This window comes from Pygocentrus nattereri, chromosome 15 (genome assembly GCF_015220715.1).
Source record: "Pygocentrus nattereri isolate fPygNat1 chromosome 15, fPygNat1.pri, whole genome shotgun sequence".
In the NCBI taxonomy this organism is placed as follows: Eukaryota; Metazoa; Chordata; class Actinopteri; order Characiformes; family Serrasalmidae; genus Pygocentrus; species Pygocentrus nattereri.
Window position 1 is genome coordinate 11517641 of NC_051225.1, and position 25197 is coordinate 11542837.

Below are 25197 nucleotides of genomic sequence, written 5' to 3' on the forward strand. Positions count from 1 at the left end.
TTAAAGGACTACATTGATGTCAAAAAATTGCACAAAAAGGGCAGTATGCAAAAGAGCTTCTAACCAATCACTGAGTGGGTCACCTGATTAGATGGGCTCATGTCCATTTTATCAGCTCCACTGTCCATATACGAGCGCTTTGTAGTTCTACAGTTACAGACTGTAGTCCATCTGTTTCTCTGTATACTTTGTTAGCCCCATTTTACCCTGTTCTTCAGTGCTCAGGATCCCCATGGGCCCTCACAGAGCAGGAATCATTTGGTTGATGGAACATCCATCCATCCATCCATCCATCATCTTCCGCTTCTCCGGGGTTCGGGTCGCGGGGGCAGCATCCTGAGCAATGAAGCCCAGACCTCCCTTTCCCCAGCCACTTCCACTAGCTCCCTGGGAGGGATTCCGAGGCGCTCCCAGGCCAGCTGGGCGATATAGTCACGCCAGCGTGTCCTGGGTCTTCCCCGGGGTCTCCTCCCCGGTGGACTTGCCTGTGACACCTCCCAAGGGAGGCGTCCAGGAGGCATCCTAACAAGATGCCCGAACCACCTCAACTGGCTCCTCTCGACGTGAAGAAGCAGCGGCTCTACTCCGAGTCCCTCTCGGATGACCGAACTTCTCACCCTATCTCTAAGGGAGAGTCCAGCCACCCTGCGGAGGAAACTCATTTCAGCCGCTTGTATTCGCGATCTCGTTCTTTCGGTCATTACCCAAAGCTCATGACCATAGGTGAGGGTGGGAACATAGATCGACCAGTAAATCGAGAGCCTTGCCTTATGGCTCAGCTCTTTCTTTACCACAACAGACCGGTAAAGAGCCCGCATCACTGCTGACCCAGCACCAATCCGCCTGTCAATCTCCCGCTCCCTTGTACCATCACTCGTGAACAAGACCCCGAGATACTTAAACTCCTCCACTTGAGGCAAGAGCTCATCCCCGACCCAGAGAGGGCTCTCCACCCTTTCCCGCGTGAGAACCATGGCCTCGGATTTGGAGGTACTGATCCTCATCCCGGCCGCTTCACACTCGGCTGCAAACCGATCCAGTGAAAGCTGAAGTTCACGGCCTGATGTCCCCAATAGGACCACATCATCTGCGAACAGCAGCGATGTGACCCTGAGGTCACCAAACCGGACACCCTCCATCCCCTGACTGCACCTAGAAATTCTATCCATAAAAATTATGAATAGAATCGGTGACAAAGGGCAGCCCTGACGGAGTCCAACTCTCACTGGGAAAAAGTCTGACTTACTGCCGGCCATGCGAACCAAGCTCCTGCTTTGTTTGTACAGGGCCTGAATGGCTCGTAGCAAAGAGCCATGTACCCCGTACTCCCGAAGCACCTCCCACAGAATACCCCGGGGAACACAGTCGAATGCCTTCTCCAAATCCACAAAGCACATGTGGACTGGTTGGGCAAACTCCCATGAACCCTCGAGAATCCTGGAGAGGGTAAAGAGTTGGTCCAGTGTTCCACGCCCAGGGCGGAACCCGCACTGCTCCTCCTGGATCCGAGGTTCGACTATAAGCCGGACTCTCTTCTCCAGTACCCTTGCATAGACCTTACCAGGGAGGCTGAGGAGTGTGATTCCCCTGTAGTTGGAACACACCCTCCGGTCCCCCTTTTTAAAAAGAGGCACCACCACCCCAGTCTGCCAATCAAGTGGCACCACCCCCGATGTCCACGCAATGTTGAAAAGGCGTGTCAGCCAAGACAGCCCCACAACATCCAGAGCCTTGAGGAACTCGGGACGGATCTCATCCACCCCTGCAGCCCTGCCGCCAAGGAGCTTTTTAACTACCTTAGCGACTTCGGCCTCAGTAATGGACAAGCCTATTCCCGTGTCCCCAGACTCTGCCTCCTCACTGGAGAACGTGTCGGTGGGATTGAGAAGGTCCTCAAAGTATTCCTTCCACCGCCCAATGACGTCTTCAGTCGAAGTCAGCAGCACACCATCTCCACTATATACAGTGCTAGTGGCACACTGCTTTCCCCTTCTGAGTCGCCTGACGGTTTGCCAGAATCTTTTCGGAGCCGACTTAAAGTCACTTTCCAAGGCCTCACCGAACTCTTCCCACACCCGGGTTTTTGCCTTGGCAACGACTGAAGCCGCAGATCGCTTGGCCTGTCGATACCTGCCAGCTGCCTCTGGTGTCCTACAGGCCAACCATGTCCGGTAGGATTCCTTCTTCAGCTTGACGGCATCTCTCACCTGGGGTGTCCACCACCGGGTTCGAGGATTACCGCCCCGACAGGCACCAACTACCTTGCGACCACAGCTACAGTCAGCCGCTTCAACAATGGAGGAGCGGAACATGGCCCATTCTGAGTCAATGTCCCCCACCTCCCCCGATATCTGGTCAAAGATATGTTGTCTGCTATGTTGTCTGGAGTGCTATGTTGTCTGGAGCAAAAGCTCCTGGTAGGGTCTCCCATGGCAAACTGGTCCTAGGTGACAGGCCAGACAAAGTGTGATCCATAACCACCCCTATGAGGACAACAAAGCAGGACTCGTGTACCCTGCCCGGATCAGGGTTACCGGGGCCCCACCCTGGAGCCAGGCCTGGGGGAGGGGCTCGCCAGCGAGCGTCTGGTGGCCGGGCATTCACTCATGGTGCCCGGCCGGGCCCAGCCCGAAGGAGCTACATGAGTCCCCCCTCCCATCGACCCACCACCGATGGGAGGGGCAGTAGTAGGGGTGCGGTGCATTGTGGATCGGGCAGTGTCCGAAGGCGTGGGCCTTGGCGTTCTGATCCTCGGTTGCTGAAACTGGCTTTTGACCTCACTGGCGGGGAAGGAGCCCGAGTTGGTGCGCGAGGTCGAGAGATACCGACTAGATATAGTCGGGCTCACCTCAACACACAGCTTGGGCTCTGGGTCCAATCTCCTTGAGAGGGGCTGGACTTTTTTCTTTTCTGGAGTTGCCCATGGTGAGAGGCGGCGGGCAGGTGTGGGCTTTCTCATAGCCCCTCGACTCGGCGCCTGTATGTTGGGGTTTTCCCCGGTGGACGAGAGGGTAGCTTCCCTACGCCTTCGGGTTGGGGAACGGGTCCTGACTGTTGTCTGTGCTTATGCACCGAACAGCAGTTCAGAATACCCAGCCTTCATAGAGTCCTTGGAAGGGGTGCTTGAAAGTGCTCCTCCTGGAGACTCGATTGTCCTACTGGGGGACTTCAACGCTCATGTGGGCAATGACAGTAAGACCTGGAGGGGTGTGATTGGGAGGAATGGCCTCTCTGATCTGAACCCGAGTGGTGTTCAGTTTTTGGACTTCTGTGCAAACCACAGTTTGTCCATAACGAACACCATGTTTGAACACAAGGATGTCCATAAGTGCACATGACACCAGGACACCCTAGGCCGCAGTTCAATGATTGACTTTGTAGTCGTGTCAGCGGACTTGCGGCCATGTGTACTGGACACTCGGGTAAAGAGAGGAGCTGAGCTGTCAACTGATCACCACCTGGTGGTGAGTTGGATCAGGTGGTGGGGGAAGATGCCAGTCAGACCAGGCAAACCCAAACGTATAGTGAGGGTTTGCTGGGAACGTCTGGCAGAAGAACCTGTCAGATTGATCTTCAACTCACACCTCCGTCAGAACTTTGACCAGTTGATGGAACATTCAAATATAAATGTAGAGAGTGCTATTGATAGAAGTATAAACATATATATTGTATTGAATATTTGTGAATTAAAAAGCCTAAACATGTTTGAGCCTTAATTCTTGCTCATATGTAGGAGTATAACTGCAATATGGTATGTTGTCCATATTATGCAGGCCTAATGAATATGCCGCTCTGAAGGGGAATTCCTCCAATTTGTCAAACTTTCAGAATATTTTCTAGTTGAATTAGTAAGAAAGTCAAAATGATTAGATATGAAATGGCCTATTGGTGGTGATAGGAACCAGGGGTCGCAATGTCTATAGTGTTAATGTAGCCATTTTATTTAGTATGTAAAATGCACAGTGAACCATCACATTCACACATACGCAGTTTTATATGTAATTTTGATAGCACAGAGGTAAATCTGGAATAATGGATTTCCTTGGGGATTTTGCCTCACAACACCCTGCATGTACCTCTCCGCCATCTAGATAGATCGGACTCACACATTTTGTGCAACAACCTCAAGTGTGACTTTTTCCTCTGATATCGTTTAGCCCTAGTTGTGCGCACCAAATGAAGGTATGGTCTCAACATGATGTTATGTTTCATGATGTTGTTGTCTCAACATGGTGCTGTGTTCTAATTTAGGCTTAGTACATTGTGAGCTGTATGAGCTGTAAAAACAGCTTTGTCAAGGCAACATACAAATTCTAACAAAGAATGTGCTCAATCTGCTTTGTTAGAATATTGTGCGTTTTATAGAGAAGGGTTATACTGTGTTAACAGTGGGTGGGTCGCTACACGTAGAGTTACTGCCCACCCTCCCCTCACTGTCCTTCACTAATACTCAAATAAACACTCCGAGACCACATGTTTTACTCACTCCACAGTGACCTCATTCTCCAAAAGGGAAGGAGAAGGAGAAAAATCAGTTAAATGAGGGATGGCGTTTTGAGGCAAACTGGGGCATGCCAGAGAGAGTGCCAGGTTGCACAGGTGTTTTGCTTGCTGTGGTTAGCCCTTAGCGGTTAGCCAGCTCCCTGGGGATGGGCAGGTGCTAAGTGGGTTTGTTTAACAGGATCCAGGTGGAGTTCGGTGAGCAATTAAAACACAGCAGGGCTGGAGCAGAAACAGAACTGAGAGGTGTTTTCAGACCAAAAACATTGCCACGGCTCAGATGTTCCACCAGCATTATCTGCCAAGAAAAGTGTTTATGCAGCTTAAATGGTATATGACCCTTAGATGATGATGCAAAGTGACAGTGCGTATAATGTGAACTGACTGGCGTTACAGATGTCTTTCGTGGAATGGAACAAATGTAGGGTCTGAGGTTCAGAGTGTCGGAGTGGCTTAACAGAGACACTGAAATGTGTCAATCAACATGGTTTGTCTAGCTGGAACTGCCCGAAAATAATAGTAATAAAATAAAGGAACTTATGAATGTAGTATTAGATGTGTGTGTGTGTCACAGTCAAGCTTGTAACAGTAGAACCACGTTTGTTGCTATATAGAACCATTTTCAAAAAGGTTCTACATAGAGCCATATACAACACAAAGAACAATTTTACAGTGCAAAGAACCATTTAGGCATGAAATGGTTCTATAGAACTTATGGTTCTAAATGGATCAATTCCCTTTACTAAGGAACCTTTGAAGAACCAATTTATATTATTATTTATTTTGTACTTTTCCAAGAGTTTACAAGTTTCATTTTTCAGCATCAGGAAGAAAATAGAAAACTTGTGTTTATCAGCAAATGACGCTGAAACCTCAAAGACTAAATATATTATGACAGTTGTCAGTTTTTGTTGTGTCCACTCTTTGTTTTTATTACAGCTTACATTATTTTCGTTAGACTTGCGTTCAGTTTTCACAGAATTCTGCATGAATTTTTTTCCTGCATGATCTTGAATACTGTTTATTTGATAGTGACAGCTTGGGTGGTCCACCAGATTTTGCAGAAGTTCCATTTTCTTGATATCTTTAGTTTTAGATTATGTTGTATTTAATCTCCTCACCTTCTAAAACACCTTCTGAAAAAGAAACAATTTGTACTTACCGTCTGATCTAAATGGGAATTAAGTAAATGGGTGCATTCCGATGTGCACAACATCTTATACCTGCCATATTTGTTGTTGTCATTAACAGCTGATGCAGTCAGACTTTGGTAAAGTTCACTCAGTGGTCGCTCTGTTGGTTTCTAAGCTGTGTTATTGTCTTTTTTCAGCATTGTGGCAATTGCATTATCTATATTTATCCACTTTCTCCAAACTTGCACTATTTGAGGTAAATTATGGAATGCTCGTATTAGTGAGGAAAACTGTTCCTCAGGTGACTGACAACACAACTGACCTGTCTTGTGGCTCTTTTGCTGTGGGAGGCATTTTGCTGGCATGGTTTGGGTCGATTTGCCACTTTAGAGGAAAGGATCATTGCAAATAATTACATTCTGATCACATTTATTCAGTCTCTTTCGGGTGACAGTACCCCCAGTCACAGGTCACTGAATGGTCTCATAGTATGAAAATTACGTAAATCATATGCCATGGTCTTCACAGTCACCAGACCACAACCCAGTTGAAAACCTATAGGAGATTCTGGATAAATGTGTTAGACGTCACTCTTCAGCACCACCATGAAAACACTGCTGCCTTATATGCTGCATCAAATTTGAATGCCTTCTCACATCTATGGATAAGCAGATATCCTGTATTATGGTGTATCAGATTGGCAACTTAGTATTAAATATGATAATGCCTCAAATAAGACTGAATGGATATTAATCTGTTGCATATAACATAGTGTCTTCATATGTACTAATGTTTGCATTCACACAGTCTATGGCACCTGCGCTTTTTGGGCAGCACCGCAGGCTTCCTCTCCTCTCCCGTCCTTTGTCCTTTAGTGGGCCTCTATAAATATCCCGCCCAGTCTCCCATGGCCCACATGGCCCTGCTCTTTCCTGAGGGAGAGGAAGTGCAGCCCAAACTAGGGACCCTGAGCTCTCTCCTGAGGGAGAGGAGAGGCTTGAGAGGGGGTTGGGAAGCATGGAAGACAAGGTTTGTTTACAGTGAAGCTCATCTCAGGGTTGTACTGTACAGTATGAACAGCCAGGGAAAATGCAACCATGGTGAATTCTATCAACGTAATTTGAGATCTGATCTGTGCTTACTGATACAGTCCGATAGAGGGAAAAATATGGGAAAATGCAACCATGGTGAATTCTATCAACGTAATTTGAGATCTGATCTGTGCTTGCTAATACAGTCAGATAGAGGGAAAAATGGTATGTTTAAATTTCATGCATAGATTAAGCTTAAAAGCACAGGATCACTGAGAAGTGACATTATTCAAATTTGATGAAATCAGTGAATTCTATTTTGACTTGACTGAGCGCTATTTCAGCCTTGAGTTAAATTTCAGGTCTCCGACTTCTTGAAGCGGAGTTTGGTCATTTTAATCGCTAAACCCCTTACCAAGTAATGGGCCTGCCCAAAGTTTTATTGCATACTTCTATAACCTAAGAAAAGCTCCATGAGTCTGCACTGAAGTCCCTGTAATTAAAGCATAATATGCCTTAGTATGTAATAAGTCTGGATTGTTAAGGGGTAAATCAAAGTTTCTGACAACTGCATTAGTCTCTCTTGAACTTAGATGTGGGTTCATAGAAACTTAACTTGAAAATAGTGCTTATTTAGGAGGTTGTGTCTTGGGAAAATGCATTCAGTGCGGTGTCCTTCAGGGCTCTATAATGGGGCCCCCTTCTGTTCTTGTTATGCATGTTTATCCTGACTGTAATTATCACTTCTATAATTATGTTAAGGACATAACTTTCAGATATATTACCAATTATGATCAACTATGAATTCTAAACTATTTAAGAGTATTGAAGCTTTGACTGTTCAAGGTTTTTAAAAAAAATAATAATAACGTAGTCCACATCGTTTGTGTGGTCTCGCTCCTTGTCCTTATTTTTCTCGTTTTAAAATTTAACTCAGTGTTTGCTTTTATAACTATTTTATTTGCTATTTTTCTGTCTAATTTGCCATTGCTATACATTGCTTTTATAAATCATATTTTTATAAATCGAATTACTTTTATTAATACTTAAAATACCCCTTTGTTCTGGCACACTTTATTTATTTTTAAGCACATACTTTTTATTCTCTCGAGCTATTATTATTATGATTATTATTATAATTATTACTAAAACAGTAGATCACAATGAACATATTTCATCTTCAGAGCATTTATTATTTATTATTGTTTACATGTCCAGCATGGATTAACGACACTCAACAGACGTGACCAAAAAAACAACACAAATGTATAAAATCTTCAGCTTCTACATCAGAAAAAAATCTAATCACAAGAACGGAATGTTATTAACAAACTAAAAAGGAAAAAAAACTTTCAAAAGTCCTAAAATATTTACAATTTCAAAAACACCAATTAAGATCAAATAAGATCAGGAAATCAAATGAACTGAAACAACAAAAATATAACCATACATTTAATTATTATTAATTAATAAAAATGAGGTTTTTTAAAAAATAACTGCAGCGCAACACAAGTTGTGTGCGAAATTGTCATGACACTGCCTTAATGTTAGTGATTCCTCTATTTCTTTACCTGACTCAGTACTCTTGGATTGCCACATCTAGTACTAAAAAGCATGGTATTTGGCTCATGAGCTATGGTGACAATGGCTTCTGAGACAGGGACGCAGGCCCAGACACATCGTCATTCTTGTTATCTGCTTAACATTGAGATCGTAGCGAAACTAAGTCACCATTGGTGTATATGGCACAATGCTGCCAAACATCCTCTGACTGTCTACTCATCTGATACCACATGGTTAGATGTAACACTGAAATATAACACATTTCGCAAGCCACCATGTGATCCATTATTCACTGACTGCAACTGTGGGATGAATGGATAAGAGCCTAGTGAGCAGGACAGATGGGTCAGAGACATTTACATTGGAGAAGGAAAGCCACCACCTCTTAAATCACAAAAAAGTGACTAAATGATAAAGATCACTGATACGAATATATGTCAATAACGCAGGTCTCCTGTCCAAGTGTGGATTAAGCCTGCATGATTTCAGTGCTGCTAGAAACCATACACTGGCGTAGATCATTGAGCTGCATCTCTAGGAAATATTTTACTAAACCCCCCCAAGGTCACCCACACACAATGCCTTTAAGATCACTATGCTATAGAGTGAGTGACGGTGGGAGGACGCTTCCTGGCTTTGGCCAAAAGCCCAGTCTTTCTTCCTGTCGGCCAGAAGACAAAATATTCAGGACAATAATGCCCAGAGTAAGAGGGGCCATTGTTGCGAGAGCAAGGTCCAGAACCAAAGTCAAGGAGTGTTTTGAGTGCCTAGAGTGAAGCTTGGCTGGAGAAAGAGCTGGGTTTACTAGACCTTGCTATACACATACACATCCAGTTTTCATGATTGATCACCCATTTTTAGGTATGCTCTACTTTTTTCACCTCTGTGATGAAAAATATCAAATGGGCCACCGAGTGATAAGATGCAAAACAGCCTTGGGACTCGTCTCACTCTGGGAAAAACCCACAGTTCAAGAAAAGCAAGAACAGTCCTTACTAGCAGGCCTTGACATAGCATTTGGTTTCCACTAGATGAGCGAACACAAAAAGAACATCAATCATTTTGCATACCAAAAAGCAGCCATGAGGTCTCTAAAAACAAGGCAGTAAAGGTGTGGACTGAGGTCAAAGTGAGCTCAAATGGGCACACACAGGGCGAGCATGGGGGTTTATGCCTGTCTAGATGAGCAAATGAGTCTCCTCTCCCTCCAGATACCCTTCAGGCCTGTTTGTGTATTCCTCATTGATCTGGGCAGGAGGGGAGGGAGAGGCGGAAGAGCTTTTATCTCTGATTAACTCTCCTCCACGTCTCCCCAGATGACGGGAGCACGGTGAAACAAGGGAGGGGGGAGGTGCTGCCTGGCAACCGTGCTGAACGGCCTCCTTCAGCGGCAGCATGCGGATCATGACTGTCCTCCGTCTCCTCTACCTTCTCAATAATATTTATGAAAGCACTTTCGACTCAACCTCGCCCGGCAAGGCAATATTTATAATACTGCACTTGTTCATTCACTTCACCATGTCTTCAATGCCTTTGCGAAGAGAACAACTTTTCTCTGCTTGTGGAGGGAGAATAACTGGGATTATTAGAGGCACATCACGAGTGAGGTGAAGACCGTTTATTGGCTCTATCCTGGAATCTGCATTGTGTTACAAGGTTAACATCACAGTGGTTCCCAGTCTTGGTCCTAGAGTACCCCCCTTAGGTGCTTTTCCTACTCTAACTGAGTTCTGTGGACTGACCGCCTTGCCTGCCTAGCACAGATTGAAGTATTCTATTATGAAGCCCTCAAAGAGGTCAATCAAGTGTGGTGGGGCAGGAAATATTTGACACTATGAAGGGCAGAAGGTGCCCTGTGCTCCAGCCCACCTGATCCTACTAATCAGCCGATTAACAAGCACTTCCTCAGCTAAAGTGGGTGTGTTAGAACAGAGAAAACACTAAAATATGCAAGGCCGAGGTACTCCAGGACCAGAGTTGCAGTAGACTAAGCAAAGCACCTCAGAGAGCAGTTATATTCTAAACAAGGATGGCAGGTCTGTCTCGCAAAGCCGAGTCACTGGCCTTGTCTGCTCTGTGGAATCCTGACGAGTACGGGCAAACGTGCAAAGTCCAGCTTGGAGCTCCTGAATGGAAGCAGAACGGATGCCAGCCACAGATCCTGTTTCCGCTCCCATTCAAAGAATGTGTTTCTAAAATAACCCGTGGCAGAGTAAGCACTGCAACCGCATGCCAGCATGCTCCCATATGGGCAATGCACTTCTGCCTAGCTCTAGTCTCCTCTACTAGCTGGCCACTCATGCTGCCTCGCTGTGCTTGCTGGACGGTCCTATTCTCCACATGTGAAGCCGTAATTCCAAAGTCTTTGCATTCAACTGCTGTGTAGTGGGAAAGGGTTTGAGCTAATTAGTCTTCTTGATCTCTTTTTGGTACCTTTCTAACATTTTACCAACTGTTGACCACAGACACCATCCTTTCCTCCACCACAATGAAAGGATAAAGTCAGAACCTATATTGTATCCAAAGTTTCCACTTGTAATGACCACATTACTATGGAACCTTCCCAGAAATTTCTTCTTGGTATTTTCAATAATTCCGACTTCAAGGGACGCTCATGTGCAACTCTTAGGTGGCAACTTTACAATAACACTGATACCTCATGAAGGCAGCATCAGGCCAGACCCCCTTTGTACCTCCCCCACCCTCAAAATCAGCCTCATCTGTGTAAAATAAGCCTGCCCTGCCTTTGGAAAAACAGAGTGTAAGCCTCTTCCAGTGGACTTAGCAGATAAGATTTCTGCAGCTGAAACCCCCCTCCCTTTGAACTTAGACAGATGTCTCTCTCACTCTCTTTTTCTCTCTCTCTATTTCTTAGTGCCTCTCTCCTTCCTTGCTTGCTCATGCCCCTCACGCTTGTCCTCTCACCTTTCGGGCAGATGACAGAGGGATTTCTTTGGTGCTGAGGGGGTTTATGTTGGGGTTGCTGGAAGCTAGCAATGTTTTCAACCACCTGCTGTTTTTAAAATGAGAGGATTATCTAACAGTCTTTAACAGGGGGGGGGCCCTGTAAGGCTTTTATTTATAATTGGGCCCCGATAAGCAAAACTTTTGAGTGCTTTTTATTGACTTTTCAATTGGAAAGCTTGAGTGGTATGCACTAGTGGTATGGTTTTTATAACTTTTTGTTTGTATTGTATTGTTTAAAACAGGCCTACACTTGGCAAATGGCTCCTACATCAACATAAAACCCCTCCCTCCGTGCTCTAGTACCTCAAAATGTTCCCTCCCATCCCCTGCAGAGTGGTTTCACAGTACTCCGCCTTTGTCCTAAATGAAAAGCACCATGTGAGTTACGCTCCTCTGACAATAAAAGATTATATTCAACACAGTATCACAGGGCCATAGAGAGAAAGCAACACGCCAGGCAGCATGGGGGAGGTCAGAGGGCTCCTCCTATAGGGGCGAAACCACAGGAAGGCTTTTGGCTGGCAAGACCAAGGCACCATTGTTAAAACAATAGCGTGAGTGGTTTGACTAAGGCAATAAAACACGTATGATTTTTGTTCCTCATCATAGGCAAGCATGGGTAAAGGCAGAGCTCCAGGATGCACAGTTGCGTTTAAGGAGGGGGGCTATGGCCCTCATCATTTTAACCAGGCTTTTTGTGTTGAACTCATCTAAGACCTGAGTAAAGGGAGCGATTAGAAAGCGATCTCATAGATGGAGAGATTTACATCGTGGCTTCCCTTTTTATATACTGCACACGCTTATCAATTTCTGTTGTCCTGCATTCTTGCATTTTCCTTGTCCAGAGTACAACTGTGGAGCCGGACGGCAGTTTGTTATCGCTCCCTGTTGCAGAACAGAGAAACTTCCTCGTTTAGAAATAAAAAGAAATGTGCACACAATACAAACTCAAAAAAGGGGGAGCAGGAGGAGAAAACCCATGATGAAGAAAGGATAACAACAAAAATAATGTGCAAACTTCCTGATATAAATAGACTACAGTCAACTCATTAGGAGAGCACCATGGGACAAAAGAGTATAAGGTGTGTGTTTTCTGTGTGCGCACATATTTACCATGTACATAAACTGGGAGGGGGGGTGAAAAAAGACACAGGGACAGAGATCAAGGGACAGAGGTCAGTCAAAGTCAAACAGTTAAAAGTTACACCCACTCCTGTAAGGAGCGTTTGCAGTACACCAAGTACTTGGGTGCCCCTTTCCTCTGCAGCGTGTTGATGATGGCGTAGATCAGGCCCAGGATGCACAGCACCAGGACCAGGGGCACAGCCACCATGATGATGTTCATGGTGCGCTCTGTCTCGTCAATCTTCAGCACCACGTCTACTTCGTTCGTCTCTTCCTCTGTCGCCTCCTTGTAGTCCACATCGTTTGTGCGGTCTCGCTCCTTGTCCTTGTCTTTCTCCTTGTCCTTGTCCCGCCCGGCGTCTGGGTTAAATGGCGGGCGGTCAGGCCACTTGCGGCCTGGGTCCACGTCTGTGTCTCTGTCTGGGTCCAGGTCCACGCTGCAGCCCATGAAGTCTCTCAGGATGGACTTGGGGTAGCCAGGCTCACTCTTCATACGATGGTTGTCAAACTTCCAGTATTTACTGCCTTTGTAGAAGTATGTGTAGGCTGCAGAGGGAAAAGACAGGTTGTTGGACACAGGCAAGCAGGTGCATGCAAGAGTAATGGAAATGTATGTTGTACATTACTAGTGTTCTTCACCTGACTAATATGCTGCACTTATCTGGCTGGCAAAATATATATGTATACAAATATACAAAATATAATGTAGTTACAGTTAGTATAGGTAGTGGGTAACAGTGCTCTCCTCCACACCATGCTAGGTGGGGGCAATATGACAATATTTATTTATATCATGATAAATTCCAATTACAATATATTTACAATATACTTTTCTGAGCATTTCATGGATATTATCAGTACTTAATGAACACAAAGGAACTGCATTACAAAAGAGAACATAATAAGGCCTGTTTCTGCTGTACTGCCCACTCCTACAACATGATATACTAAGTCCTTGGGCTAGACTCCAAACCCTTTTTAAGTGATATGCATTTAACCCATCTGTGAAGTGAAACACCACATACACACTAGTGAACACACACACTAGGGGGCAGTGAGCACACTTGCCCGGAGCGGTGGGCAGCCCTATCCACAGTGCCTGGGGAGCAGATGGGGGTTAGGTGTCTTGCTCAAGGACACCTCAGCCATGGACTGTCGGCCCTGGGGATCGAACCGGCAACCTTCCGGTCACAGGGTCAGCTCCCTAACCTCCAGCCCCTGACTGCCCTACTTTCACCTACTTGATTACTTTCACTAATATGATTAAAGTTTCTTTGGACAAGAGCATCTGCCAAGTGCCATAAATGTTGAAAAGTTTGGAATCACTTGTCATATTAATAATTTCTGTGACTGATATATAACAATAGTAACAACACAAAGTTGTTAGATATTAAATAGCATATTGAGTATATCTACTTACAAAATTACAGCTCAAAGTTATCAGCCTCAAGATTGGATATCTTTTCAAATATGAGATATCCTGGATATTAATTTCACTTTGTATATTAACTTCATCCTCTATGTTAAGAAGGTTTCACAGTTACTATGGCATCATCTATCATTATGGCTCTGTTCTTCATTCATCAAAACATTATTTTTTTACGTTATGCATTTTACATTAAAGATAGTAGTGTAGAGTACTAGCAGCATATTAGGTTCATTCTTTGTATATTTAACAAAAGGTGTTTTGTATGACTGATAATGGTGATTACAAAACTTTCAGTGGCAGTCTATGTGCAATGCAGTAATGGAAATTAATGTAATAAACTGAGTTTTACTTCACTTGCCCACAGTAGAATAATGTGGATAGCAAATGGAAGAGTACAGCCAAATGCAACCAGCAGAAACTCAATTATACATCTGACAATTACACCAAAGTGCCCAATGAGAATGATACCATGGCTCTGCCTAATCAATGGTACTCAGGTTAAGAGTGAGAGCTTTTCTCTGAGGTAAGCGTTTCTCACAATGCTGAAGAGACTAGCACAGGACAAAGGGAGAACAATCCTCTTTCTCTCAGTGATGTCATTCTTTCCTCTGCTCTTAACTTAAATTCCCTGATCACATTTCTCTCCCCCTCCCATCTCTCTCTTGCTGATTGACCCTCCTTTTCTCTTCAATGGATTGAGTTTTCAGGCAGTTTCCTGGCTGGCCCTGCCCCCCACTCACCTCCATCATCGCTGAGGAAGGCCCCCTTGGGAGACACAGGCACTGATGAGTCCCATACACTGATGGGCTTAGGGTAGCCTTGATCCACTGCACGCAACTGTTCGTTAAAACGCCAGTACCTACAGACAAAGGAATATCAGTTCATCTGTGCAGCCTTAAAGTTATAGTTCATTTTCCCTTTATCCCAAATATAGACAGATAAAACATGCTTGGTGCCCAAAAATTGCTTCTTTAGTTTGCACTTGAACCACAAGGCTAATGTTGCTAACAACCCTGCAGAAATAAAAGTGTGGTGATTAGCATAAAAGCTTCCATTGTGCTGACCACTAGCATCCTGCTAGAAGAACCAGCTTAGACCAGCATAGTTGGGTACCAGCAAAACTAGTATATATAATGTTTTGGATGCTGGTATACTGGTCAGAAACAGCGGAAGGTCATATGCTGGTCATTAGCAAAACCACATGTTGTGTTTTGGTTGCTGGTATGCTGGTCAATCAGCATGACCAGCTAAACCTGTGCTGCTTTTTTTTTTTGAGGAAAAATGTTCAGTTAATGTAAAACTATAGGGATAACCATAAATTATGTATGGTACTTTTAGAAATTCGGTCAATGGAATATAAGCAGGACGGTCTGTTCACCTGTCTTCTTTAAAGAAGTAGGTGTAGCCAGATGGCTCCCACCAGATGGCGGTCTCTATCTTGTCGTAGGGGATATCTCTGCCATAATCCATCAGCTCCTGAGGGTAACCTGGCTCCAAGTTGGCCTCTCGGAAAAGCCAGTACTGACCCCCTGTGCAAAACAAAGAAGGAGAGGATACTGAGTGCAGTGTGAACACAAAGATTGATGAAGGAGTTCTGGCTTGAAAACTATGAAGAGGGAAAAAAAGGAGGGAGAAAAAGGGCAGTAACGATTTATAGGCTTTTATGGTGCATATTAGGGGACTTTCCCTAAGGTAGCCATGGAAACAAGTGAGAAACTCCCCAATTCCGTCACAGGCTTGTTGTGCTGTTAACTTGAAAACATAAGTAACCACTGCATATGACAGCATTGCAAAAGATGTAGTAACAGTTTGGGTTTGGTTCCATTCCAGCATTCCAGCATGTGGTTTGACCAACAAAAGAGCCCTGCCCAGCATCACCACACATACAGAGATTAAGCTACAGGTTTTTTATTATTATGATTATGATTGTTATTATGATTTGCATGGCAGACATGGTGGCACCATCTGCAGAATCCTAGTTTGACTCAAGTGGCCTGTATTCTCATCCCCGGAAAAGTGCAACCTCTGCGGACAGCATCTGGGGAACCATGGGCTGATGCAACAGTGAGGCCTCGCCTTGAATATAACAGATGTTGCCTTCCAAGATTTTTCGGTCCCCTTGTTTCTTTCTGTTGGCACGCGTCCAAGTTTAAGAAAACCTTGCCAATGACATCACTTGCCTTACAGACGTTTTCCAAATTTCTCAGCAGAAAAAACAAGTTTCAAACCTTTCTCTCTTTCTCTGTCTCTGTTCAGTTATTCCTGCAACACTGTTCCGTAATAGAAATGAACATGAAAATACAGCATAGATATGCTTCTGCAGGAAGTTATTAAGATTTCAATGGACGATGACCACGGGAACAATCAGTTAGGGAAAGCCTGACTGCCGCCAAGGCTGTTTTCGGTTACAGCCTAACAAAGTAATAGAAAACACAACGCGAATGTGGGTCGAACTCTTCACTATTTTTATGTACCTGCGTTTTGCTACCCAGGCAACTGTGAGGTAAAGTGCAATAGCTAAAGCGGCCTCATAAGGGTTTTAGTACCAACCTATAAGTTGCATGGAGTGTGCAATAAAATCTCTATTGCGTCCAACTAGGGGCTCCACCATTTAAAAACTCATGTCCTGTCACTAGCTCTACCTGTAAAATTCATCAGCCCAAGGCTAATAGTTACTTAAGGGAAATCACAGACCAAAGACACTTCCTTTACTAAATGACATAAATCAAAATCAATGAGTCCCAATGCTATAGACAGGAATTAGTCATACACTGGGCATGGCAACTGACGTAAAGCAGAACTGGCATATGTAATGGTTTCCACAACTTGGTGAGCTTTTTACAGCTTATACATACGACTTTGCAGGGCCAAAAGTGACATTTCTATGGAATCAAGCGAACATCGATGTGTAAAATCACCTTTGAAAAATACAAATCTGCCGTCATGTCTCTCATACGCTGCGTCAATATCTCCAGGCAGGCCCCTCCAGAAATGGCCGATGGGCATTGGGTAGTTATCCAACACTCTGTTTCTCCTGACTCTCCAGAACCAACGACCCTGCAGGAGCGAAACAGAAAGTGTTAGAAAACAATGAAGGCTGTTGGAAGTTTTTTCTCATGATGTTTATGTCTATTAGTGGTCTTCTTGGCCACAGGAGACACTTCAGATCTCCCACACTTGTCAGCGAGGCTCAGAGTTGTGAAGGTTGCTGGTCGTCCTCCAGACCGAGGCCGAAACCAGGCTGGTTTGAAAACTGTCTATGCCAAGCCACATTGTTCTTTGCAACCTCCGATCCAAACACTGAGGGAATACATGTTTCCATGCTTAAAACTGACCAAGCCATTGTAAAACATCTGTTTAAAAAGTTCTTGGGCAATCGCTGAAACTTGCTAACCAACATAATCAAGCCTACAGTTCAGTAGCACTGTTTTCCACCTGTCACTGCCTGTCAGAGCCGCACAATATATTGATTGTTAGCCATCATCATAGTCGAAAATAATAATATTGCAGAAGGCAGCAATAACCAAACTGGCCGGCAACACTTGTTGCAGTTTTACAGAGATTCAAACTCAAAATGCGAAGGTTATATCACACGGAACCGAATGTGAGGAACTGGTCTTTTATTTTGAAGAGCGAATAAACTTTAGAGGTTGCAATTTTTGGGTGTTAAAGTTATACTAGAGAACTTTATTTATCTGAGTAAATCCACTACGTGCAGTATATTAGAGCTCTGTAGAATCAAGGTCTTTTTAAAATATCTTGATTTCAGAGTCACAAATCATACAAAACCAGAAGCTATGCTTACATTTCTATATTGTGATACTCTAAAATGTATCATATTTTGGTGGAAATCATAAAATTTGTGTATCATCACATGCCTAATTCACACAATCCAACTAATTTTGGTTTAAAATAATGGAGGCCAATTTTAAACCACACAAAATATTAATGTGCTTTTAATATATTGCAAGGTGCAATGTATGGCCATGGAACTGCAATATAGCATTTTGCCCCGTCATGCAGCTTCCAAGAATAAATAATTCTTGGCTTGGTTATAAGATTCCTCATACGTTCTTTTATTGCCAAAGAACCCTTTTATTTTACATACTGCACACACTCTGCCTACTAGTCCTTATCCATTGTATGTGGGGCCTATGAGGGAGCCCTTCGCATTTCTCCTGTTTCTTGGGCTCTGAGCCAAGACCTTTAGATTACTCCAAACCTGACCCAAATTAAAGCCAGCGCCAAGCCTGCAGCCAGCAGGCTCTAAATTTAACCCATCCACTCCAGCCATGCCTCTCCACAAGCCCTGTACACAGCCAGTATAATTCTCTGACAAGACACATTATACCCTAAAAGTCAGAAGTCACTGTTCCATGCTTGCAGAAAGCAGGAGGCCGTGTTCTATTAAGCTTAATATAGCCAACGACCCACCTGACCCGCACTGCACAAATTATTATGCAAACCTTCAAGGGTCCTTTCAAATGGTTCAGATACAGTCAGCTGGTGGGTGGTCACTCTCTCAAGCTTGTCTGAATCCAGAACAAAAATGCATAATGAACCCGCAGCACAAGATAAAACAACAATCCTGCCAAAACGCTGCTATTAATACCTGCCAATGGAAATATCATGTGTCTAATTAGCTCTGGGTTTTACCTTTTCTCATTTGTGCTACTGGCTTTTTTTAAAAACGCTGATTAATCATTTAACGTGACAAACTTGTTAGCAAGTAGGCCTCAGGAAGCCACCCAAACATTCACATGGATATGAGAAAGGGAAGAGATGAGGATTGCAGAGCTCTAGACTCATGAACATGAGGCTCCATTACAGTAAATGCTGTTTGTTTTGTGGCTACAAAGTTATTACGTAATCTGTGAACTCCCGTAAGACCTTTTCAACACAGAAACTGTTAAAACCCACTTCTTGTTTTTAACTCACAAAGGCTATGACTTTGTAATTGTAATGTCTCAACTTTGTGAAAAAAGTTTTATGTGGTGCTACATAAAATGATTAGAGACTGCCTGGGACAACAAATCAAGTGCAATATTGCAGCACACATGTCTAGTGGCCCGCTGCATTCTCAGTACGTGGCTGTTGGTCGATCAGGCACATGCTGCCGCACCAGAACAGAGCAATTGATAACAACCGTAAAAGTTCAGCCGTAAAGGCTAGATAGAGAGAGATGGAGAAAACCTAAAAAAGCAAGGAGGGAGTGCACAGTACAAAAACAAAAATTTGCTTAAAAAACCAGAAAGAAATGAAGAAATGAAAATGCACTATTTGTTTGGGTATCAGAGGTCCAAAGTGCAGTCAGGGCTTTTAGCCAGTTCTACCTGTACACTTGGCTATCAGACGGCTAGCATAATGCTAATGTACTACCACACCCTGGCTTGTTAACTAGCTAATGAGCTAGAAGCAGAGACATTACAAAGGAAGAGACCAGAAATATGAATGGGAAAGCCTGAAATGCTCAACATGCCATTTGTCTATGAAGGTCTATAGAGAAAGTACCACCCGTCAAGAAAAAGAGCCAATCAGCTTGCAGATTACGCTGTGATCGAGGAAAGCCTACCCTTATTGTCAAGATCTGCGCAAGCACAGCAACCAGAACAACCCAAAAAACATATATTCTGAGTGTTATTAAGCCAAAGCTACAAACTATTGATGAGATTTTTGTCAGATTTCAAATTTGGTTTTAAGTAATTTGTAATTTGACCTTCAGTTTCGAGTTTTAGGTCTCTGCTCATTCTAAGAGTTAGGAGTTTAATCTTGTATGACTGGAAATAACTGCCCTGTGGCGTTGAAAAGATGGCAGACAAACTTTGCTATAAGGACTTTGCTAGCGATCACTCTTCTCATACATTCCACATGTTCACACTCATGTATTCTGAAGACATAAACTGTGTTTATTTTTTTCCCAAAATATTGTTATTAAGTTTGGTGGACTTTTGATGACAGTTGTGCTCTGAAACATTAATAAAGTTGTCCAAAAGCAATTGTTGAACTGTTTTATTCTGTGCAAGTGTGGCTACTTGCTTGCTGTAATTAAACGCTATCCAGCAAGCCAGTGTGGCAAGCTAATGTTAACAACAGTATATCTTGTTTGTTACAAGGTTAATCATTGTGTCCTGTACATAAGTCTAATTTAGCTCTACAGGAGTAACAGTAATACTGTACGTTATTTTTAAAAGTTCATTGTGTGAGGTATGCAAAGCATTAGTGTTACATAAGGCTAGACTGCAAAAGAGATCCTATCGTGCTGCTCTATGCACTCTTCCTCACCTCTTCCACAGCAAGACAACAAGGACAACCAAAAAAGGGCCAAAAGGCAGAGAGAGAACTCCTTTCATCGAATGAAAAGAGAGGATCACATGATCCGCTCCAAGTCGTTTTGATAAAAAGGGAAGCAAGAGAGTAAGACACCGTGACAAAGAAGCAGTTTCTTTCATGTAGGAGAGAAATCACATGATATGACGTGATGTTATTCAGGGACATTTAACTCTTTAAACCACAGGCATGGTATTCAGTTATTAATATAAAGGCTTATGACTTAACTCATGTGTAGGTAATGCAGTTATGAGAATTAAAGTGTGGGTCTTCATACAATGCCTGACAGGGGACGTCCCAGCTTGAGCGTAAAGCTACTAGAAATCGCTGAAGAGCTGTTTCTTCCACTCAGCAACAGCTCAGCTTAATCAGGCCTCCACTAATTCCCCTTAATTGCAAATTTTACAACCCAGACTCCATACATTTATTTACTCTCCAAACTGCTGAACACCAGCAAAGGCAAACTACAGTGGGGTCCAAAAGTCTGAGACCACTAGCGAAAATGCTTTTCTGAATCAATATAAGGTTTTCATTACTAGTTAAATTATTTAGCAAAACAAATTAAGTGAAAAGTTGATTTTTTGACATATTTAAATGCATGTCAGAACTTTTTAGCACTTAGTATGTCCCCCCTTTGCTTCAAACCTGTGATAAGTACATCAAATTCATCAAATTAGCCAAACAAGCTTCAATGGAAGAGACAAGACAGTAACAAAAACTTTACCATCTTTTTTTTTAACAAAGGTCTTAACATGGTCATAACTTCACTTAAATTTGAGTAACATCCTAAAAAAGGGCAGAATCTTGAATATTTCTAGCAGCTAACTCAGAAACCACAAACCTAATCTAGCTGTACTTGTTTAATGACAATAAAGCTGCACTATCTTTGCTATTCTAGTCTATTCAATGCTGTATTAAAACCATTCCTATGGCTCTCCAGACGAACTTCAGGGCAGAATGACACGGTGCTGCTCTTTACAGAGCGCTAGCCCATAAACGGGCCCAGTGCTGGGTTTTACAGTCCACAAGCCCACGGAGGCTGATTGAGAGCAGGCCTGGAGCAGCAGGGCCCAAAGCCTCCATCTAGCCCTCAGGTGCTGCAGCTGGAAATCAGCGCAGATCTTTTATTGGCCAGGCTTCTCCTGACCACAGTGCACGATGACCATCATTCACTCAGTAAACCACACAGGGCCTCGCTTTCACCTTAATGGCCTCCTGTTTAACCAGCTAACAACATACTGTACGTCTGTCAGATCCTGCCGTATAACTAGATCAGCAGCATGACTGGATGCACTGCTGACTCGTCTACACTGCCAGTCAAAAGTCTGAAGACACTTGCTTTGCCTTCCTCAGGAAAATAGAAATTTTCTTGTTCCTACTTGTTAATGGAAAAACCTGATGATGATGTGTTAATTATTAAAACAGCTTTACTAAAAATTGGGTATATATTAGCTACATGCTCATAAAGTGTCTTCCATAGTATGAAGTTGGGGTCAATTGAAATCTTTCAGGGCCAACATTATTGATTATCAGTAAACATGGAGGTAATATGAAGGGTGATAATCATTTGCCATGAATTTAAGTTTATAGTGTGAAAGTTTAAGGATTCCTACACAAAATGAACATTAACAGAACATCATGTTTAATGAAATACTGATGCTAAATACTGATGCAAATCATTTATGATCTTAAAATCTTAAATGTATCTTCCAGAGATTATAAACATTTGTACTTGTTAACAGCTCTGAATATGTAATAACTGTAAATATGTAATAATATGTAAATAACTACCTGAATGAAACAGGCATTAATAAAGTGCATGGAGCACACAGACAGCACAAACACTGTCTTTATGCTTTATGCTATATATATTTTTTTAATAATAAAAAATGTATAATTATATAATAGAAATAGTAGTAGTAATAATAGTAATAGCTCCCCAAAATCAAGTATATATTTAAATTTAAGATCATACAAGACAGGCTTTGTTTCAAGCCTTTATTTAGCTTGCATTCAACATGCCATCCTTATTTCGACCAATTGAGTAAAGCTATGAGAGGAATATTGAGTCAGATGTTTGTCTTTCAGTCAAAGTTGTGTAAAGAGTGTACACTGATCACGTAAAAGCCTATTTACTGGCAAGGAAGAATGCCAATTCTGATTATTGAAACTTACCAATACTGACTTGGATTAACGGCTGGCAAATTACTGGTCAATCCCTAGAAGGAAGAGTATGATTTGCCTAATGATTTGACACTGCAATTATCAATTCCCTACTCAACACAATAATAATATGCAAATATGTTCAACTACAAAAGAAAACGTGCTCTTTTTGATTAAAAACATTTTGAAAAGTCAGGTGTCCCCGAATGTTTGACAAGTGATCTATACATATACAAAAAGGTAAGGATGAGAACTTTTCTCTTTCTTACCTAAAACTGAAACTGCAACTCACCTTGAAAACAAACATTTCTCCCCTGAGCATGGTGACTGTGTCGAAGTTGCCCTCACAAATGTTGGGTCCGTACTGATCTGGTCGGTCAGTGGTGCGTGGCCTATCTGGACGGCGGGGAGGGGCTCTTGGAGGGTCTCTTGGAGGGTCTTTAGGGTGGTTAGGATGACGAGGTTTTACAGTGGGCAGAGCCTGAGTAGGTGTACTAACAGGAGGCCCTATTGGAAAAACAACAAGAATACATAAAGTGAAATTAACATTATAATATATAATTTATACATTGTGTCTTATGCTATGAGGCAGCAGGCCTAGAGCTCTTTGGCAATACACTCACAATGAAGCCTGCTCACTCACAGTGGAGTCTTCTCCTACTTACCCATAAGTTACACTAATATAAACTCAAATAATCTCAGTGTCCATCTAGACCAGTGCAATCCAAACACAAACCATTCAGCCTGCAAAACACACCAAACTGCCACAGATCTAAACATTAGCAACGTTACGACAAACTGACGCTAACACCAAACACAACAAAAGCTAAAACTCACCAAAACAGCATGAGGAGCTTGTTTATAATGACTAAAGTCTGGCAGAATATGGCTTGTAACAATTATGAACTCATTTGACATTGAGGTCATGCAGTAACTTATTAATTGTAATTGTAAAAAAAATTTAATTAAAGTTAAAGACTATATTTTAAAATTGCAGCAGTGTCAAATATATTTCAAGCATGACTTTCAATTTATACAAACATGCAGAGAACCTGTGGCTTTCAAAAAATGTCATCAGTCATTATATATGCTCAAATAAATAATTGTTAAACAATCACTCTAACAATAATAACAACTGCTAAATATTGAACTATTCAAGCATAGTTTAGCTGAGCTGTTCGTGGTTCTAGCATTAGTTTAGCAAATGGTTCCACAAAATTCAGGTTTTACAATATTGTTTTACCAGGTTTTACTTGGTCACAAACTATTTTGTGAAAGTAATTAAAAATTTCAAAGGGTTTATAAAGGTTATATATTAGTTCTTGTACTGTTATATGTAAGTTCTTCTGGGACACAATGACGGTTAAAGCTGGGCCTTCAATTCAGCCCATAAATGTCAAAAACAAGGAAAAAACACCTCTATAATAATGCTAACTTAGGCTAGCATCACTGTAAGATTTCCATAGCACTTTGCGCCCTGATAACATTGATTTACATTGACATTATTGGCTATTCTAAAAAACAAAGTTGATGGGAGGTTTTTCTCACAGAACTGTTTGATCAACCATGATTCTTTGATTCTACCATTTGTTCTTCATTTTGTTTGTGGTTAATCAGACATGTTAGTCCTTCAATCCATCTCCTGAGGGCCTCACCAATAGGTTGAACTCACTTTGGTGTATCAACCTCCATACCATGGATGAAAAAAAGATCCCAAAAAGGATCATATTTCATTGGCCGTTTTAAGACTTTCACCCTTTTGTTGTTTTCAACCAAAATTTACTACTGAAATGAGTTTTAAGAGTTTAAGCATGACACACATGATGATCATATTGAATAAAAATTGTCTAAAATGACACAGAAAACAGGCCTTCTTTAAAACCTTTTAATGTTCTGCTCAACAGCAGCATATTTTAAGTCACTATGTATATTCAGATTTTCCACAAAGTGGCATCTCGACAGTTTGGTATATATGAATATTTAAAAAATTGTGAGGTCAAAAAAAAAACACCAACGGTTTATTATTACCCCAAACAAATAAATAATAAAAAAATACATTGCTTTTTTTTTAGTGAGTACATTAAAGGTTTAAAAGACTTGGAGTGCCCTGAGGGTTCCCCATGGTAGTTCCTTAAAGGACCCTTTAAAATAGCTCTGTACAAGTGTCTTTATCAATAAAGACATAGAACTATTTTACCAAGAGTGTAGATTACCATAGATCTGCTGGATCCCCCTGAGATCATCCTCTGGAAGCTGGAAATTGTCTGTGTCCATCCACTGGTAGAAAGGAGCCATGATGGCCATTGGGTTATTGGAGTGTTCCAGGCCCAAAGCATGACCCAGCTCATGCACTGCTACCAAAAACAGATCGTTGCCTACAAAGCAGAGGGGGAGACAGTCAATGTTAGAAAGGGAGAGAGAGAGAGAGAGAGAGAGAGAGAGGGAGAGAGACAGACAAATTAAATGACAAGGCAAATTAAATTGGGCTCTGCTGGTTAGTCAGCAGAAGCTAAGACACAGAAAGAAGGAAACGGATGATTCATTGAGGTGAAGCCGTGATACAATTACTCCATGCATCTTGTAGCGCTGCTTCTTTATCCCCATTCACGCCGATTAGAAAATAACCTTTAGCTGAAGACACATGATACGTATGGGTCACGTACACTGATGCTGTTTGTCAGTATGTATAACAGTGGACATAGGAAAGGGAAGTGTGGTACAACTACCCCCACACTTCACTGCCCTTTTCTTAACATAGAAATATGTTAGGGGCCTATAAATAGGGGGTTGAATAAATAGGGTAGAGGTTGGAAGCAGGAGATTTGTGGGTGAGCAGGGGCCTTGGTTTGCCTGTTAGTTCCGGATTGGTGCTGAAAGCAAGTAGGCCCTCAATCTGCTCTTTGTATGAAACCCCAGTCATCTTGGTGACCCCAGGTCAACAGGCATGGTGCTGGGATGA

General features: G+C 42.6%; 1 protein-coding gene across 1 annotated transcript in view; it reads right to left on the reverse strand.

Annotated features, from left to right (window-relative positions):
• Positions 1-7836: 7836 nt before the first annotated feature.
• The window catches only part of mmp15b (matrix metallopeptidase 15b), a 37849-nt gene continuing 20488 nt past the window's right edge, over positions 7837-25197 (reverse strand). The window contains exons 5-10 of the mRNA XM_017709774.2: positions 24452-24613; positions 22531-22745; positions 16667-16805; positions 15127-15277; positions 14489-14607; positions 7837-12865 (exon numbers count right to left, since the gene is read on the reverse strand). Of these exons, the coding sequence (XP_017565263.1) occupies positions 12396-12865; positions 14489-14607; positions 15127-15277; positions 16667-16805; positions 22531-22745; positions 24452-24613 (1256 nt within the window). The 3' untranslated portion in view covers positions 7837-12395. The remainder of the gene's footprint in view (positions 12866-14488; positions 14608-15126; positions 15278-16666; positions 16806-22530; positions 22746-24451; positions 24614-25197) is intronic.